Below are 19,474 nucleotides of genomic sequence, written 5' to 3' on the forward strand. Positions count from 1 at the left end.
TATATGTGTATATATATATCACCCATTTCAGTACAGCGCACAGCGCAATTGGGAGCTATTTTCTGCCTATTAAACTGAAAATCGTCGTCTATTTAATATCATAGCACAACACTGGTACTTTAAGAATTAGAATTATAAGTTCTATACAAATATTGAACGAATTGATCCCTGTCATGAAAGAAGTCTAAAATCATGTACATTTAGGGTGCCATACGCTGGCCTCTGTTCTTGCGCATGCGGTGACGTGGGCGTGGCGCGGTGCCTGCCGGGACACGCTGCGCGGTGGCTGATGGGACGGTGAGTTTGTCCGGGATGGCGCGGTTGCCGCAGCCCATCCAGGCGAGGGCCTTGGACCTGGGGTAGCCTGACTCGACCTACAATAGGCGGAAACAAAGAGTTAAGATGTGAAAAAACTAGAAATGTAAAGGAAATGCATGATGTTTACTCTCTCCTGATCTAGCCTTAAAAAAGCTCCTTCTTTGTTTATTATTTCTCAAACATATTCATATCTATGGTGACCAGCCCATTTAACTCTGTCCTCCAACTTGCTACATAATGTAACGCAACACCACAGGGTGGCTGCTACAGCACCAGTTACCATGGTGACAGACGTCTGGTCAGGTCCAGTTACCATGGTGCCAGACGTCTAGTCTACGCCCAGTTACCATGGTACCAGACGTCTGGTCCAGGTCCATTTACCATGGTGACAGACGCCTGGTCTACGTCCAGTTACCGTGGTACCAGACATCTGGTCCAGGTCCAGTTACCATGGTGACAGACGTCTGCTCCAGGTTCATGGCCTTTTGTATTTGGGGAAGAAGACAGAAGAAACAGAGCAGAAACATAATAAACTTCAGGTCTCACCTTCCTAGCGTTATCGTCGTATCTCCAGTAGCTGTCTCCCTTGAAGAAGTAGGTCTTGCCGTTGCGCCACTGCAGCGCGGCGTCTATCCTGTCCGGCACCCCTCCCCACGCCTGGCGGATCCGCTTCGGGTAGCCGGGGTCCACCCGGCCCGTGTACTCGTTAAACCGGTAGTAACGGTTACTCTACAGGGGATATAGAATATGTCATCATTGTTGTTATTTTTCTTAACAAAATATGTTTGTTCTTTGTATGTGGCGCTGTTAAAATAAGTTAATAACGTAAAGTTGTATGATGAAAAACGCTTTGCCGTCCCCTTCTTTTTTGCGTAGAATTACGAAAAGTCCTAAGTACTAGTCCTAACTAAAATGGATCTTCAAGTGCCATGGCCTCACCTTGAAGATGTAGATCTTGCCGTTGGCCCCCCAGACGAAGGCTGCATTGGGGTTCTTGGGAAGACCGGTTCCCGCGATGTGCTTCGGGTAGCCGTACTCCAGCTGGTAACCATAGTAACGCCAGTAACGGTCGCCTGCAAAGAAAGTGTGACGTCAGCTTTGGTTCAGATTTTAGATAGGAAATGTGGCAAAGACTCTTGGGCAAAGAAAATGCCACAAAGGTCTCATAAAACAAGCCCAACATCTGCTTGGAGATTGTATGTATGTATGTAAGTCCCATAGCCTTCACGGCCGTAGGGGCATCATGACAGCCAGCAGCATGTCTGAACTTGTCACGATGACTCCTCAGGCTTATAATCTTGGCGGCGCCTATCTCCTCTCCAAGATTTGGCTGATACAGACGGGGTTCGCCAGGCCTCCGTCCGGGTGAATGATGTAGTTCACCATGTGGCTATACAAGACGGAGGTCGCCAGGCCTCCGTCCGGGTGATTTGAAGTGAATCACCAACTCCATACAGTAGTGTTTGTACCATCGCACACCGGGGCATGCCCCTACTCTTTTTCGAAAGGTGTGGTGGGATAGAAAAATAATCTCGTCTGACTGAGCTGTCAATCAAAGTTGCGAGCTCTCACCCTTGAAGAAGTACATCCTGCTGCTCCAGCGGGAGTAGGCGGCGGCCTGGATGCCGCGCGGCAGCTTGGGCCACTGGTCCCGGGTAGGCTTGGGGTAGCCTCGCTCCACGCCGTAGTCGTTGATCCGCCACATGTACTTGTCTTTGAAGGCGTAGGTCAAACCGTCTGGACCTGGGGAGGGTGTGTACATGTATGTGCAAACGGTTAGTTTCCATGAACTATAGAAGTGCCCTAAACGCATATTCATGCGTGGAATTACGAAGACAAAAGACTTTGAGATAGAAAAGACACAAACAAGGGAACAAGCAACACTTGTTATAAGACCCCCTTGATATGGTACTACAATTTGTTATGATACCTCTGGTAGGGAAATGTGTCACAATTTTTTTTAATGCAGAAAGTGAGGATTGTTTCAGAACCAGCGAATCAAAAACGGACGCTAATGTACACAATATCAGTTGCTAGTGTTAACTTTTGACAGGCTATATTCCGGCTATTTTTTCATTATTCTTAAGGCTTGCATAATCCCTTTAAACATTGTCGCAAGACTCGCAAAATTGATACTAGATGACTAAGGCTTTGAAGTGCAGATTATATCTTAATCAACAGGCGGCGCTTACCCATCGAGATGGCTCCGAAGTCCGATGAACAGGTGTCCGGCACTTCGGGTCTGGGCTTCGGGGGGCCGGGCCTGGGCGGCTCGGGCCGTACCGGGGGCTCGGGCCGTGGGGGGTCGGGCCTTACAGGCGGTTCGGGCCTCGGGGGGTCGGGCCTGACCGGTGGCTGCGGCCTCGATACGTCCGGCATTCCTGGTGTGATAAGGATATATAATGTTATACCTGCGCCGCGATAACGTTTAATACGGGTGTTCCGGCCCATGTGATAACTAGCCATATCAAGTCACACCTTGAAGTGTCTGGTCAACTTGCGAACAGAAAATCAAAAGCATATGCCATTCCCAAGCATGGTAAGAACATAACCCCACGTTATGAAGCAAGTTTTAACTGTGATTTCCAACACAAGACATCACACTGTACAACTCCAGTCTCAGGTTGTCAAGGAATGAGAAAATTTGTGTAAGCTCAACTTTTTGTGTTGGAAATTACAGTTTAAACATGCTTCATCTGCATCTGCATCTGTATAGCCAGTACAACCGCCCTGATAATGACTTCCATCAACAGCTAGAGATGGGCTTTAAAGATAATGCAACCTTGCCGACGTATCGAAAATGGGCCTTACCATACAGCTGCTGAATGCCGCGCGTGTCGTCCACGGGAAGCTTGAAGCTCGGGTCGTAGCCCTGGTAGAACGGCGCCATGAGGGCCCCTGGGTACGAGGAGTGGGCCAGGCCCAGGGCGTGTCCGATCTCGTGCGCAGTGACGATGAAGAGGTTTGTGCCCTGGTACGTCCCGTCTGTCCACTGTTCGTCCTCGTCGAAGTGTGTTCGGCCGTCTTCGGGGTAGAACGCGTGGGCCAGGGTACCGCCTGTAGTACGGTGCAGTGAAAGAAATTACTCAAAGCCAAATACATCTATTCATGTATGGTGATCAGGCTCAGTTCTGCTACATGGTGTAACCCAACACCACCAGTTACCATGGTGACAGAAGTCTGGTCCTGGTCATTGACCTTATGTGTTTGCAGAAGAGGAAACTGAGCAAAAACAATATGATTTCCTTCGGTAAACATAATTCTCTTCGATCCGGTTTTAGCTTTCTGTAACTTTCTACTTCTTCCCTAGCATGAGGGCCAGACTTGCGGGCCATTTCTCAATGCTTTAAAACGTCAACTTTTTGTTTACTTCGTAGCTCTAACATATATAAGTTGTGAAATGTGGGTTTTTCTTTACCTCTGCCGTCGAACGGGTACCCGTCTCTGTGGTCAAACCGGGAGAACTGGATGTTGATGTCGGCATTAGAACTAGTCGTTTCGCGAAACCTGATTAAAAAATTTATCAAACGTTAAAAAATGGGTAATAGATATGACCACAGTGCATATGTAGATCTTGTTTTACATTAAAAGATATTCTCATTGGTTCAAAGTCTCAATGAATCTTAAATTGCGAACAGTAAGGTTTGCTTCTCTGGTTCTCGAGCGTTTGGTATTTTGCAAGGAAAGCATGTAGACGAGTTTAACCATTATTATGACAGTGTTTCACATTGAGAAAGTTGCCTTTTAATGTTAGAAAGCGAAGAAAGCTTTAAAAGGTAAAGCAGCTATCCTCAACTGAGGTGAAGCAAGATACTTGTTCAAGTACATGTAGCTTAAAGCGCTATGTAACTTTGCTACAGCGTTGCTACGCACACCAGATCGCTCCTATAAGTGTGTTGGGTTCTTTACGTTCCAAGATTTTGACGCCTAATCTCATAATCACGATCTACATTTCTTCTCTTGTTCTCCAGACTCGATACGTACAACGTAAGCGTCAAGGTTAGGAATTTTCTCACCTGAGCGGTGTGACGTCACTCCACACCTGGAAGCCCCGTCTGATGGCCTCCCTGACCTGGGAGGGTGAAAGGTCAGGTGTGTAGTTCCATATCCGGTAGGTCAGGTCATTCTTATTCCAACGGTAGTCTGAGAAAAAAGTGGACGATTTTAAAAGAAAGTTCGTGTACTAAAAGTTACAATAAGTATTTTTGGTTTAAAATGTTTTGCCATATCCCAATACATTTACCCTGTATCTTCAGTTTTCTTTCTGATAATCAGACAAAGATCTCTAATAGCGTTACAGGTGTACATTTTCCAACTTTCTTCATCAGGTACGAAAATACAGGGTAGCCTACGGTTTTATCAAATTGTTTAGTACTCCATTTGCTAGATACAATCTTTATTGACACAACAAAAGTACAGCGGCTTTCGTTAGGCCTAACAACTATAACATGTGGATACAAATGAATTAACCTACATACAAATAACGTTATATGGCTAAATTAACATGTGAGTTTACACTTTACAGTATCAGTTATACTACTAGTTTTAATGTTTAATGCAAATCTGTATCTGTACAGCCGGTATAACCGCCCTTCGGCGTAACACACCAGCTTCGCAGGCACGCGGCGCGGCGGCAGCTGGCTATATCACACCGAACGACTTGTTACACTCAATCTTTGCACATTTAATTGCATGAGTTGTTTTCAAAGCTTTCTAGTGATGATGCCCCAACTGTGCTTGGTGGCAACAAGTTCCAGTCTACAATAGTTCTGGGGAAATGCGAGTTTTTGAACACCTCAATTCTTGGTTGATAACTCTGATATTTGAAGGCATGACTGTTTCTCGGTCTTTTCTGGGCTGGTATTAGGTACTTAGTGGTTGGTACGTTCACCAGTTTATTAGTCATTTTGTACATCATGCACAGTCTGGACATTCTACGTCTGTCTTTCAGCGACCCCCACTGTAGGTTTCTTTTCAATCAAGAGATTCTGATTTTGTTTTATTTTTACCTCCTGCAAAAGCGTATCTCTTGCTCCTTGTGATCTGGAAGCCCGTGTCTCTGCGCAGGCGCTCTGCCGGTGTGACGTCACGCACACCACAGCGAGGCTTCCTCATCATGTCGACAGTCCTGTCGTCCAACACGCCTGTCTCAGGGAGCTGAGCAAACCTCTGGAAGTCTCTGTAGGAAAGAAAGATTAGTTAGCTTACGAGTAAGTTAATTTTCCTTACCTCATGCTTAGACTTTCCTCACTCCACCCAGGTCCTGACTTCGGTTGGGGAGGTAAAGAGCATTGGAAAGAGCATTGGACGGAGAGGGATGGGCCCTAGATGCAGTGGACACACAGACTTACTGTCCCTACGGTCTCAAAAAGGCTAGGGGACTATCTTTGCTTGTGGAAAAGCACAAGTGTGACAGACAAGACAAAAAGATGTATGCATCCCAGTCTGGGGTCTATTTTAATTGCGCATTCCTGCACAGGTAAACATGTCTGTAGTTTCAGTAGTTTTTTTTTCTTCATATTTCATCGACAGCGTTTCTTCGTTGGTCGGTCGGTTGGTTGGTTGGTTGGTTAGTTGGCTTATTCTTTAACAGAAAAAAAAATACTAACTTCTCTCTTTACTCTCTTAACGACTGATACATCTTTATACTGTACAGGATCGTCCAGAAATTCTTGTAATTTCAATGGACATAACACTAAGCTATCTTGCAGTTGCCTTCAAACTGGTGTTACCACATAGAATACATGTATGTAAATCTCACCTGACTGCCTGTGTGAGACTACCCTGTCGTATACTGGACAGTCTGCCGTCAGCTGGCTTCTCCACGTACCCAAACTGCACCAGGTAACTCTGGGGACGAGAACACAACAGGGCGTTAATGATAATAACCCATGGCTTTTATAACCTCCAAGGTTTGGTGGGGACGATTGTGACCTTTTCTATCATTTGTCCCGTTTTCTGTTCTACGAAGGACAAAAACGACAATAATTGTGCTCAACGAAGGAACTGAATTCAACAGAGACGGGACTAATTTCAACAGAGAATGAGCTAAATTCAACAGCGAAGGCGCTATGCAGCGTATAATAGAAAGGTCACAATTTTCTCCCCCAACCTCTGATTGGAGAGTATTTACTGAATGTGAATATGTGTTATTCATTACACATGTGTTCTGCTATAGACATAGTTATTCCAAAACACATTCAACGTAACAAGCATGAGCAAAAGAAGTACAGCTATGTGCCTTATCGTACATGGCTTTTCCAATATTTAGTCAACATAACATGTACATTAGAGCAACCATTCCTGCTATGTAGTAAACACAGTTTTATTTACACACACATGTACAGTTGACCGCTAGTGACACTACTCTGAAGGCCAGCCTTTGTTCGTGCTGCTTATCCAACAATCCTGTGTGTTTCCGGTATTTAGACAGCACATAAATCTTGTACCTAGTTATCGAAGGTATAAACCTCGGTGAGGCCATGTTGATTTGATTATATGGATGACATCCGCGCGCGCATGAATTTTCGTATGATTGAATGTGTGTTTCAAACAAAAATGTTTTCGACCATACTGAAAATCATACAAAGTAGCTACGAAATTAGCAAATATATGCTGTAAATTTTAAAAAATATTGAAAAATGATATTCATGTCGCAGAATGCCAAAATCCATTCCAAAGGACAAAAAGGAAATGTGAAGGAATGAAAATGAAGAAAAAAATGCACCATGCCAAAAAAATATTACTCTGTGTGTTTAGTCATTTGTTCAACCTTCATGACCACCTAGATAAATGAAGACAACTTTTTTTTTACCAAACTTTTTTTTATTCGCATGCTCGCATCAGTTTTGGGGTTCCCAGAGGATGTCATCCATATAATCAAATCAACACGGCCTAAGTGCTGACGGGAGTTATGAGTTCAGCTCACAGGAATGTCATTCCTCATAAAACTGTCAATGTTTTATAGAGTAGTGTTGACTGACTCAGTCAGGGGTGTGCTTGGAGTTGAAAGAAGTGGTACCAACGGTGTAACAACGATTGCAAAACGAGCAAAGGCTTTAGACGACAGCAATGCCATTTTCAACAAAGTTGTTAAAATGTGAAAGAGTGGGTCTGGTTAGTGTAAGTCACCTGGAATTCCACACGTATATAAAGCTTACAGACAGAAACGACCAGGTACCTAAAGTGCAGCTAAGTTTGTAAATCCTTCTATTAGAGAACAAGCTGAATTTGCTTGTGTTTTTTTCGCTTCTACATCAGAGTTAAAGTCTACGGAGAATGCCAAATGATCATGAACCACATGTGGCCCAGATAGAGCAGGTCATAGCCATAGGCGAGCAGGCGTAACCACTCCCTCTTAAGACACAGGTCGGAATTGAGTCATTTCTAAAGTAGGTCAATTGTCTACTTGAGACGATCCGGTTCCTGTTCTTGGTCATGTCTTAAAGGAATACCGCTTCCTTCACATGCTCGCATGTTTACATCTTCATACATACAAAATAGAACATTGGGGTCATGTGGCGTAGCGGCAGAGTGCGCGACTCGGAACTAAGAGTCCCGGGTTCGAGTCCTGACATGCCACCGATCTTGTGCCCTTGGGAAAGGCACTTCGCTCAGGTGTAAATGAGTATTGTCCTGTCATGTATTTGCCCCCTGTGTTGGTGGCGGCATTAATATAAGTTGAAAAAACGTGAGTGTGTCGTCACCACGTCTGGTGATTACATGTTGGAAAAAAAAAAAGAACAACATTTCCTGACGTCATCACCTGTTCTATAGGGTACGTAGCCCGAGGTGTCATGGTCGTGTTTTAAAAACACTTCCGGTTGTGCTTGTTTACCTGTGTTACCTGGCGTCTAGACTGACCAGGTGAGAGACTGTGACTTACCGCTCAGGTATGACACGGACCAAAACATCGTCCCAAAAATACCCACGGAAGTGGGAACAATGTGGGAACTCACAAAGCCACAGAGATGTGAGGAATGCTTAGAATGTTTACTATTTTGTATCGCCTAACCGATGAATTTCCCTAATGATAAAATATACAAGATTCTGTATTTACTTTGATTTAGAGTCCTAGCTATGTAAAAAAAAACATCAGGTTTTGACGGGTAAAATCTTGCGCAAAAGCACAATAACAGATTGTAGCTATAACGACAAATATAGGTTTGGGCGATCGCGAATCTACCATTGTGTGGGGCCTTGTGGCGTAGAGGCAGAGTGCTCGACTCGGAATCAAGAGGTCCCGGGTTCGAGTCCCGACATGCCGCCGATCTTGTGCCCTTGGGAAAGGCACTTTACACGACTTTCCTCACTTCGCTCAGGTGAAAATGAGTATTGTATTGTCCCCTGCGTTGGTGGCGGCATTAATGTAAGTTGAAGAAAAACTTGAGTGTGCCGTCACCACGTCTTGTGATTAGACGTTGGAATATAAAAAAAAAAAGAAAAAGAATCTACCATGAGTGAAACACAATATGTTCTTAAACGTCTTCAAGGTGTTGGTCTGAAGTAGGTGACTCAAGTAAGCTTTCCCCCCACCCCACCCCTTTAGTATCTTGTACTACCGGTACTGACGAAAAACCTTGTTTCCGGCTACTTTAATACCACATGTAAACACTTTGTGTATAGAAGAGATATACAGTGTTTTAGGAAGAAAGGCTTCTTATTATGTCCTGGTCGAAGTAGGCATTTCCCGTGCGTGTGTACGAGCACTTAGGAACAATAGAGACATACTTGACCTATCGGTTACAAGTATGTCTTTAGTCAACAATAGTGGGAGGGTTGTCATACCGACCTAAAGTACGTAATACTAAGGACCGTGTAAGGTATGTGTGACTGTTTTGCTGTCTACAGGTACTTAGGAACAATGAACACATACTTGACTTATTAGTAAGGATCAGCAAATGACAAGAACAAGCTTTTTCAAGGGTGAATGTAGAAGTTAAGTAAACAATAGTATGGGAAGTTTCCATACTGACCTATAGTACGTAATACAAGAAGTGTGCGTAAGCGTTTTTTGACGTTTTTATGAATAAAGTCTATTGAATTAACAGCAACATTTTATTCATGCTCCTCTACGCTACAATACTGACAGCGTCTTTCCCATAGTTGATGACTAAATGTTTGTATACAATCTTTTAGAGAACCGGAAAATCGTTCAAGAATTTTGAGGTTAGGCAAAAGTGCTGCGTGCTTCCTAACCGGAAACTAGGGAATGGGTAAAATACAACGGCAGGGGCTTGTGGGTAATTATGCGTCTAATGGCTTCCGGTGACGTCACTAGTTCTCAGAGATTTTTTTGTATCAGTTTAAAACCTTGAAAAGTAGTCTACTAGAATGATTGACAGGTGTCTGTCTTATCTACAGACGATGAGGCTGTTTTCTAAGATCTCTCGTCTGAAAAAACATGGCGGCGTTGCCATGGTAACGTGTGTGGGACGACCTGCGTCAGTCCTGTCGTCTGACAGGTGGTTTGTTTGCAGGTTTTGGCGCCAAAAGATCAACAAACCAACATGTATATTGTCTCAGGAAGACGGTGGAGTGTTTAGCTAATGCGATGATGCGTTTAAGGGTCCGTGTTTCCTACACTATTTTGGGAAATTAAGACACAACTAAAATCACTGCTTCCAGTGATCTATTAAAACAGAATGGAAGGACACAGGAAAAGATACTCTTTCGTCCGTTTTGTTTTTTGAAGATAACTAGTTGCATAGTTGATGATATCCACATTAACACTAACTAAATCGTCTGGATCGAAGTCCAACTTTAAGATTAGAAGGATAGTCCTTATGCTGTTGGGGTGACACAAGTTTTGTTTTAAGTTCTACAAGCAACTTTTGTGAGATCTATCCTAATTACTAGTAGTATAGAGGCTGGATATGGCGTGGTTTTCATTGCAGACATTTTTTTTTATATTCCAACATGTAATCACAAGACGTGGTGACGGCACACTCAAGTTTTTTCAACTTATATTAATGCCGCCACCAACACAGGGGACAATACAATACTCATTTTAACCTGAGCGAAGTGAGGAAAGTCGTGTAAAGTGCCTTTCCCAAGAGCACAGGATCGGTGGCATGTCAGGACTCGAACCCGGGACCTCTCGGTTCCGAGTCGAGTAGACATATTGGGGTCACTACTAAGTAAAGACTTCTATATATATCAGACCTCTAAGGATGACAAGTCTACTGTTAACTGTTAGCTACTGTTAACTCTTCTTGCTGTGTGGTCTAGCTAGTTTTAATGGACAGACTGATAAGTTAAAAGTAAGCTCAAAGCAAAGTAGCTATAGAAGCGGCCTTTGTAGTCAATGCAGGGCAATGTTTAGTTGAAGGAAAAACAGACTACCTCATGAAAAAGTCTCATGTCTACAGGTCAAGCCGATAACAAATTAGTCCTGATCCTTTCCCTAAAGATGGAGGTTTATCGTCTACATTTAGCCGACTTTGAAGTTATTTGTAGAACAAATTATCGTGTGGCTCGAACGTAAACTTCGCCATTTTGTCATTTCTCTTACTATCCGTACTACCGGTCGAGACGCAGACTTTGATTCAGAGTTAAACATGTGCATTCTTCATAGCTTGAATAGCCGTGGAGTCTTTTGATTGATAATTCTGCTGTTTAAATGAAGCGAAGACGCGTAGAAAGTTAGATGAATGTAGGATTGTTGGAGTAGATTTGTGACTGTATTCAAACCGGGATTACTTTAGTATAAAAAAAAGGGCGACTGTAGGGTGTGAGCAAGCCAGCCCTGAATAGATACACGACAAAGAGTTACATGAAAAAGTCAGAATGACTTGCGAAAAATCATAGTCTATTTTTGGGTGAATCTAGTCTCTACAAGACAAACTACGCTGGCTATATATAGGAGAATAATTGCCGGGGGAGTTTGGCCGCTTTGTAAGTTTGACTGGAAACTACCTCCCCACAGCCGGACTCCCTTGGCCAATTTTACTCTCTTTTTTTTCCGAATTCTACGATCCGTATTCCCGTAAAAAGGCCTGGTGGAGGCTAGGCTGCGTCCCTGTGGCGGCTTGCACGCTCTGAAACTACCGTAACTTTCTCTCAAATTTCTTTCGTTCTATAGAAAAATAATTCTACTATAGTGACTGGATAACAGAAGGGAAAGGGTCTACCGCAGGATAGAAAAATCTTTGATCACGTCGTCTTCACAAATTAATGACGAAAGCTCGCTCTTTTCTAATCTTTTTGATAAGATTAGAGACCACTGGTCTAATGTCCCAGAAGTTGTATCGGTCGGGCTTGTTTTGTGCCCCTATTCCCTTTACTACTTTTCTACCTCTTTCTCATATGGTGCGCTCCTTTCTCTGTTCACTTGTCTCTACCCAAAACGACGTAAGCCACTAGAAAAACGACGAAACACAGGGGAAACAACACGACAAAGCAGGACAGAACGACATACAGTATCTGCTTAGAGATAACTGCTGACCTGTAGTAACCTTATCGATGTCTAATCTCCAAGCAGATCTTTCGTCGGCTGCAAGACGGTACCAAATTGGTAAGACAGTATAACTGGCAAAGAAGTATCCATACGCCACCTGAAGTTTTGCTGGCGAAAAAATTATACCAGTACAAAAAAGAAATTCCAATAAAAAGGCCTAAAACACATCTAAACCTGTGCTTGGAGAGTCTAGTAATCTAGATGTCCCTGGCCTCAGGGTACGGAAAGGCCCACAGTTTGCGTTATTGTCCTGATGTGGACTGAGTTACAACTGTTCTGTGTTTTCTCTAACCTACTCTGATAGCCACAAACAAGTAAGGAACTTCACATAAGGATGCGGTAAACCGGTGCAGGAAAGAAATCGAATTTCTTCTGTTTGTTGCCACATTTTCGACGCACTTTTCGGAAGCGGTAATCTCTCTCGTGGGCGTCCTTTCTGTCCGTAATAAAGGGGTACCTGACAAGTGCGTCCTACAGAATGTTCAGGTTATTCAGATGTCGCGTTTTGTCCGCATATTCCACATGCTTACAGGATAAACGTAATGACTGGTTAAGGTTACACTCAGGCGCTACTTGTGACAGGTTCTGTTATGAGTGAATATGAGCGCATTCTATGCCTAAGCCTCAAGTCTTCTATCTTAGACACTGCTTAGCCTCACCTTTAAGAAAGAATCTTTTCCCACACTTTCTCTTGAAGAAGGTCGTAAGAAGTGTAGAGGCCTTTTCGCACCCCAGAAATACTGTGCGAAACGATGTGGGATTTCAAGAACACACAAAAATGTCCCTCACCACTTTTTAACACAGTAGCACCTTCCAAAATGACTCCCTCACCGCCAAAAGAGCCACAGTGCTCCCAATCTCCAAGCAGATATTGGGGGAGAGAAAAACTCGCAACGTTTTCGAAACCTGCCTGCTTTTCTGACAGTCCACTAAGCAAACTGTCGACCAGAACGCGTTGCGATTTTCCACTCCCCACGTCTGCTTGGAGATTAGGCGTTCGAAACAGTTCGTACTCACCAGTGGGTCGTCCTTTTGGCTGAAGTTGGTGACTCGCTCTGTTACTGGAGCGGCGTTGCCACCATCTCTCGTCAGAACTGCGACTAGAACTAAAACTGCCCAGCTCGCCAGCTTGGCCATCTTCCCTGGATGTTTACCACGCGTTCTGCTCTGTCTGTTAAGTCTAAAGTTCACCTCTCGGACCCTAGCGCTAATTTGCTTACTGAAAAGTTAACTTTTCTCAAAGTAAAGCCGGTGGCTGCGTCTCTACCCTCCGCGACCTTCTGGGCTCTCCGCAAATAAACTGATCGGCTCTACAAGAGGGGCGACTTTTATATCTTAATGCGAGTCATTAACAGGAACTCCCGCCCCTAATATGGACTCCCGGAGACAGGTCTGTTATTGGAATAATTGACCGGTAAGTTTGCGTAGGACATCTCGTCATTGTTTGGTTATCTGGCCGGGTGACGTCGGGAGGGCACAAGCCGCCAACCCGCGGCCACCTGACCCAGGTACGTCACTTCCGTTTCCGGTCATCGAACGACTCACACAAGGTTGTTTTGTTTGCCTGAAGGTTTGTTTCTTGAGTTGTTGGATGAGGTATTTTTCTCGCTAGGACTGCGGAAGGACCGTGGCGTCTGGCCGGGCTATTTTAGGACTCTCCCCACGTGAAAGTCGACGCCCTGTAGTGTGATCGTGCAGAACAAATACGACACAAAGCCTCAGTATTTGCTAAGTATATATCATTACCCCAACTGCGCTGTAAGGGGCGATTACTACAAATCAGGACTCTGCTAAAGCAAACTTGTTTAAGTATCAATTGTACATACTTTACTCACAGCTTATGCTCCGGTGAAAGAGTCAAGAAAACTTTTTCATTGCTAAGTATATATCATTACACCAACTTCGCTGTAAGGGGCGATTACTACAAATCAGGACTTCGCTAACGCAAACCTGTTTAAGTATCAACTACACAAACTCGCAGCTTATGCTTCAGTGAAAGAGTCAAGAATTTTTTTTTTCATTTTTAAGTGTATTTTATTACCCCTACTCCACTATAGGGGGCGATTACTACAAATCAGGACTTCGCCAAGGCAAGCTTGTTTAAGTATCAACTATACATACATATTTAAGTATCAACTGTACATGCATACTCTCAGATCCTTTGGTAAAAAGTTTCAAGAGCACTTTTTTCTCGGAAAGTGCTAAGAGTGGGCGGTGGTGCAGCTTTAGTGTTGACAAATGTTTTCCGTCTGTTTTCACGGCAAGGGTCTTAACTCAGGCGTGTGTCGACATTTGAGTACTTGAGTGACGGACAAACTGTATTCCTCTAGCGGACAAACACACCTGGCATGGTATCTGTCTGATTGGCCATTTTGGACTCTTTCCAGCCGCTTCTGAAGCCTGGTAGAGGCTATAGTATTGTAACAGTCGCGAATGTGCCCTACTAGATTCAGCTGGCATATGTCTGTCCTTGTTATACCAGTCAGTATCATAGCCAGGCCTTAAAATTCTAGAACCAAAATCGTCCAACGAGTGATTATAAGTCGGATAGTAGATCCCTACTGAACTGAACTTTCCCGTATATAGTGTAAATCATGTATATTGAGGTTGTAAACACGGTCTATGTTTACTGACCCTACTCTAAGTACTGTTTAGAACGTGGTGTAGTCAGGGATATGGCTGGGTATGACTGGTACCTGCCGCTATGTCAGAATTCAAATATGTTGAAGAGAAAGAAAGGTATAGGACAATGTTTTTTTTTTACCATGTTGCCGGATTTTTACTTTTTTCCCTGGTTCACCTACTCTCCAAGCAGAGGTTGATGGTGGAAGATCGTTTGCTTTTTATATATGGCCCTTTTTTGTCGTAACCACCACCAAAAGGTGGGGAAATGGTTACAGACTGGCCAATTTGATACTGTCTTACCCCCACCAAAAGATCTGCTTGGAGATTAGGTTCACCTACAATAGTAGATAAGGTTCACGTAGTACCTGGTTGTACGCTGGCTGTATGCCATCTATTCAGTCTAAAAGCTTTGTTTTAGCAACATGAAAAGGGCACCAGACATTCGACACTTGTATCTTTTGTTGTGTCAAAAAGATACAAGTTGTTGTGTCGTTGAATTCTTTTCTCATTAATATTTAGACCGTTAAAATACTTCCAGAAGGAAGGAAGAAGTAAAAACGCAAGTTTATGACGTTAGTCAACATTTCATAACTTCTGAATGCGGAATTCCGTAATTGTGTAATGTGGGCGTTGGCTAACTAACTGTTCTCTGATGAACTTCGGATGTTTATAAAATCTGTTTCCCTGTTCTGTGAGGTTAATGAACTTTTGTACCAGTCAGTAGCCTGTTCAGTGTCATTGTGTTTTGAACAACGGCGTCCTTTTTACTTCCTCATGTTTTGAGATAAGAAAATTTCAGGAAATGATTCGGATATATGCTCGATCACGTAGTAGGAAAGAATAGGTGTTGGGAACACTTTATCAAAGGACGTCCCTCTCCCATCCAAGTAGTCCGAAAAGACATTTTCTGACATTTTTTTGATGATCTTGCAGTCACAGCACGAAAACAGACATTTATGCAAACTTTTCGCAATATGTAAAGAAGTATTAAAGGTGGGAAAATTAAGTTGACTTTACGATTTCGCAAAGGCTGCTGAAAGTGGGAAAATCCCAGTTCCAAGCCAAAATTGTAGACTTTAAGATAGTTGAAGCTAATTACAAATATTTTCTTGTTTCTTTCCAAATTCAAAGGGTAAGGTGTTTCACTTTTATTGAATTCTAGAGATACTATTTAAACATCAAGAATATAACGGTGCATAGTTTTCCTTCGGATTTTCAACACTGATAGGACATAATGGATTCATATTTCATCCGTGCAAGTTTTTTTAGTTTGATATAAGGCATCTTTGTCTTAACATGGAAAAACTCAATGTTATTTCTGATGACTGTGCGACTTTTTGAAGTGGCTTGCTTGAGATTTTGTGTCCTCTTCTGTGGTTTTGTTTAAGAAGAGCGCTTTGTATGATAAGATAACATTCAACATTATTCTTACTTACATGGTGGACATTCTGTATCCTCTTAAATACAGATTATCACAAAGTATTCTATAATCCTCCTGAGTGTTTAAAAGATCTTCAGATTCATTTGAGGACGATGTGTCATCGCGTAAATCCCTCTCACAGCAGTCTGGTATTTCTGTGTCAACGTGAAGCCATGGTTTCACAAGAAAACCGCGGAACAGTCTTTGGTTTTTCCGTCAAACTGCCAGGAAAAGGCACGGTGTTACGTGCTGGATGATCCGGCTTTTCCAGGTGTCAAAACAACGTGTTGAAATTTTGCTTCATCCTGTGTTAAACCCTCGAATATCTGTGGTTTGTATCATAGAGAAAACAGTGGTGCTATAGACTGATATGTGGGAACTGTGTGGTACATGTAATATGCAACTTAACAGTTTCGTTCCCTGTATTTCATTTTTTCTCTCTCCCCCTCTCTCTCTCTCTCTCTCTCTCTCTCTCTCCCTCTCTCGCTCTCTTTCTCTCTCTCACACACACACTCGCTCTCTCTCTCTCTCACACACACACACACTCTCTCTCCCTCCCTCCCTCTCTCGCTCTCTCTTTCTCTCACACACACTCTCTCTCTCTCTCTCTCTCTCTGTTTCTCTCTCTGTCTCTCTGTCTCTCCCCTCTCTCTCTCTCTAACTTATATTGTATCTCTTTAGATCCACTGTCTCTCTCTTTTCTTTCTCGTTCGTTCACAACAATTCTTTTCTTTCGTTTACTTTCTTTTCTCGTATTGCATATCTCTCTTTCCGTGTGTCCTTTTTTGTTCGTTTCTTTGCCCTTTTTCTGTTTCTCTCTCATTCCACACAGCTCAAAATTTTTCTTGCACGAGCCAAGTTGAACATCAAGCAATCAACACTGTTCGTGGAGTGACTTTATAAACTCGATAAAAACACCTGTGGTTTTTTGGCAACCGTTCACTTTCCAAGTACGCTCTGTATAGGACCTTAATTGACCCAATCAACGTAACTTGGTGCTATCGTATTTCCGACTCAGACCTACAGAGGCATATTCCAACATAAGGTTCTAATTGTACAGTCTTTAGGTAGTTAACAAGTTGGGGAGGAGAAGGAACTGCCACTTCCGAGTTTTACAGAAGGTAAACTGTGTCGCGTGCCAGGCTGTAAAAATTCTACTTTTCGCCACTGAGAAGTTAATTAGAACTTCCAGTCTAATTAAAGAGGAATAAAAGTTGTCGGGAGAGGGGGAAGTTTGTCAGCTCGCTTTTGTGACAAAGTTGGTGAAAAACACCCAACAGGTAAAAAAATCCAATGCAAAAAAAAGGAACCTCGATAAAAAATAGTCTAAAAACACGCCAAAAGTAACCCAAAACCCAAACCTCTGCTTGGAGAGTAGTCAAAATGGGGAAGAGACTGTGGAAACAATCGGTCTACATTTTAAAGTAAAGATATAAGTATTAGTTTAAAAAAGGTTGAACAAATTTTGGTAAAGGTTTGGAAGCCTTATGCTTACCATTTTCACAGCCAAAGTCTATACGATGTATACCTGAAGCTCATGCTGTACTGTTCTTACACTAACAACTGTCTTAAGAAGTGAGACTAGTAGTTGAACCTGTACATAGAAGTTTAAGTATACTATAGATGTAGGAAGATAGCAGACTTGTATCACTGTTATTGTACATAGACCTTTATTACTATGGCCTGTACTTAGCTTGTGAAGACATAAATGTACAATGAAGGTCTTTTATTCATTCATAAGTACTTGTATCTCTTGCTGTATTGCTACTTTGAGTGTCTGTACATACAGACTGTCCAGCCTCTATTCCTCTGAAACATCGTAAGGCACGAACAATGGTCACAAATGTTTCCCTATTCTTGGAATGAGTTGTTTACGCCAGCAGGTTGCTCGGATCGTGTCAGTCCTGTGGCGTCTATAGTCTCAGTAAATCCGCCCCAAACACCGTAATCACCACTTGTGGTGCCTCCTTCCGTACTGGGTACGGTCGGGAGGCGGGTACACTGTCTGACTATGGTCTGATAGGGCGCCAAACGCTTCCTATTTTACCTTGAGTCTTTCCTCTGTTGATCTATAAACCATTGCATTAAGATCAAGTATTTGCTAATAATGAATGAATGAATGAAGACCTTTATTGTACATTTTGCCCCACTGGGCTAAAGACAGGTCACATATAGACAAAGTACATCATCAATGTTGATAATAAAACGGCTATAGTACACAAGTACGTTCAACTTCCTCTCGCTTTCTGGTAATCTTATAAATGTAGTTGGCTGTATGAGTAGTTAGAGCTGGTTTGTTAAAGACTACAAGGAATATAAATTTCTCTATACTATTCAAATACTTAAATTGGGAGTATTTGCTTGACACAAAATCGAAAAGAACGTTTCTTTCGCTGTCATACATGGAACAATCCACAATAAAATGTACCTCGTCTTCTACTTTACCTAAACTACAATATTGGCAGATTCTTTATAATAATCATTAGTATCCGATCGTTACGCTAACTTTTTGTGCGAGCGATATGATTTGCTGTCACAATCCTCTCATATAGCCTCTACCAGGCTTCGGAGGCGGCTCAAAAGAATAGAATTTTGTCAATTTGGTCAGGTTGGGAATTGGGCAGTTATAGAGTACATTATGCCCCACTCTAGCTAACCAACTCCCCCGGCATGTTATCTCTCTGTTTAGCCTCTTTCCAGTCGCCTCCCGAAGCCTGGTAGAGGCTAACAATCCATACTATCTGACATGACTCTCGATATTTCCTACCCCATGTGGTTCTAAGCGTTTTTGATTCGGCAGCTACTTACTATATAAATAAGTGAAAAATTTAAAAATTTAAACTTATATGTACAGGTTTAACTTCTCTCAGTTGTTAAGTATAAGGACAGAACAGCAATACACCACATAGACTTTGGCTGTCAAAATGGTAAGCATAAGGCTTCTAAACCTTAACATTCATGACTAATGAATGGTTCATAAAAAAGACACAAACTGCCCTTACAAGTTACGTGTAAGTACAGTATCATCCTATCATTACCCCAACTTGTACAGCTAGTTAAACAGTCTAAACATTGTCACAGTGCCGTTCTTTCTTTGTGAACTTAAATGGTCAAATTGTTCTTAAACGTGAGGTGAGGAAGATAGGTGTTTGTCATGAGTAATAATAGAGGTTGTCACAATACACTTCTTTCTTTGTAAATAACGATGTCTTGAAAAAAAGAGTTGGCGCCGACAGTTTCCTATCCTTACCTTGAGTGTTTCCTCTGTTGATCTGTAAACCATTGTATTTAAGGCAGGTATTGGCTAATACTGGCGTCCAACATTTCCTATACTTAGCTCAAGTCTTTCCTGTGTTGAAACAAGCATTGTCTGTAGCACAGATATCTAAACACGATAATTATTGGTACTGTCATGAGTAAATGGCATTGTGCCAAATTGTTAGCTGCAAATTGTGGCGTTTATGTCCTTAGACTGATGACAGTCTTTAAAATCGTCTACAGTAAAAGAATCTCAGATATTTTTACCAGCCCAGAAAAGAACAAGAAACAGTCATGCCTTCAAGTATCAGAGTTATCAACCAAGAATTGAGGTATTCAAAAACTCGTATTTCCCCAGAACTATCGTAGAGTGGAACTCGTTGCCACCAAGCACA

General features: G+C 42.6%; 1 protein-coding gene across 1 annotated transcript; it reads right to left on the bottom strand.

Moving 5' to 3' along the window:
• Positions 1–13,554, bottom strand: LOC109461895 (matrix metalloproteinase-19-like). Its single transcript, XM_019758369.1, has 11 exons — positions 12,794–13,554; positions 6,080–6,168; positions 5,328–5,497; positions 4,335–4,461; positions 3,737–3,825; positions 3,130–3,375; positions 2,511–2,699; positions 1,891–2,061; positions 1,258–1,391; positions 865–1,047; positions 1–374 (listed from the first exon to the last, which is right to left on the bottom strand). The coding sequence occupies exons 1-11, from the start codon at positions 12,911–12,913 to the stop codon at positions 201–203; spliced, it is 1,692 nt and encodes a 563-aa protein (XP_019613928.1). The 5' UTR covers positions 12,914–13,554; the 3' UTR covers positions 1–200.
• Between the last annotated feature and the right edge of the window lie 5,920 nt (positions 13,555–19,474).

Source organism: Branchiostoma belcheri, unplaced genomic scaffold (assembly GCF_001625305.1).
Source record: "Branchiostoma belcheri isolate BF01 breed outbred unplaced genomic scaffold, Haploidv18h27 scaffold97, whole genome shotgun sequence".
NCBI classification, from domain to species: Eukaryota; Metazoa; Chordata; class Leptocardii; order Amphioxiformes; family Branchiostomatidae; genus Branchiostoma; species Branchiostoma belcheri.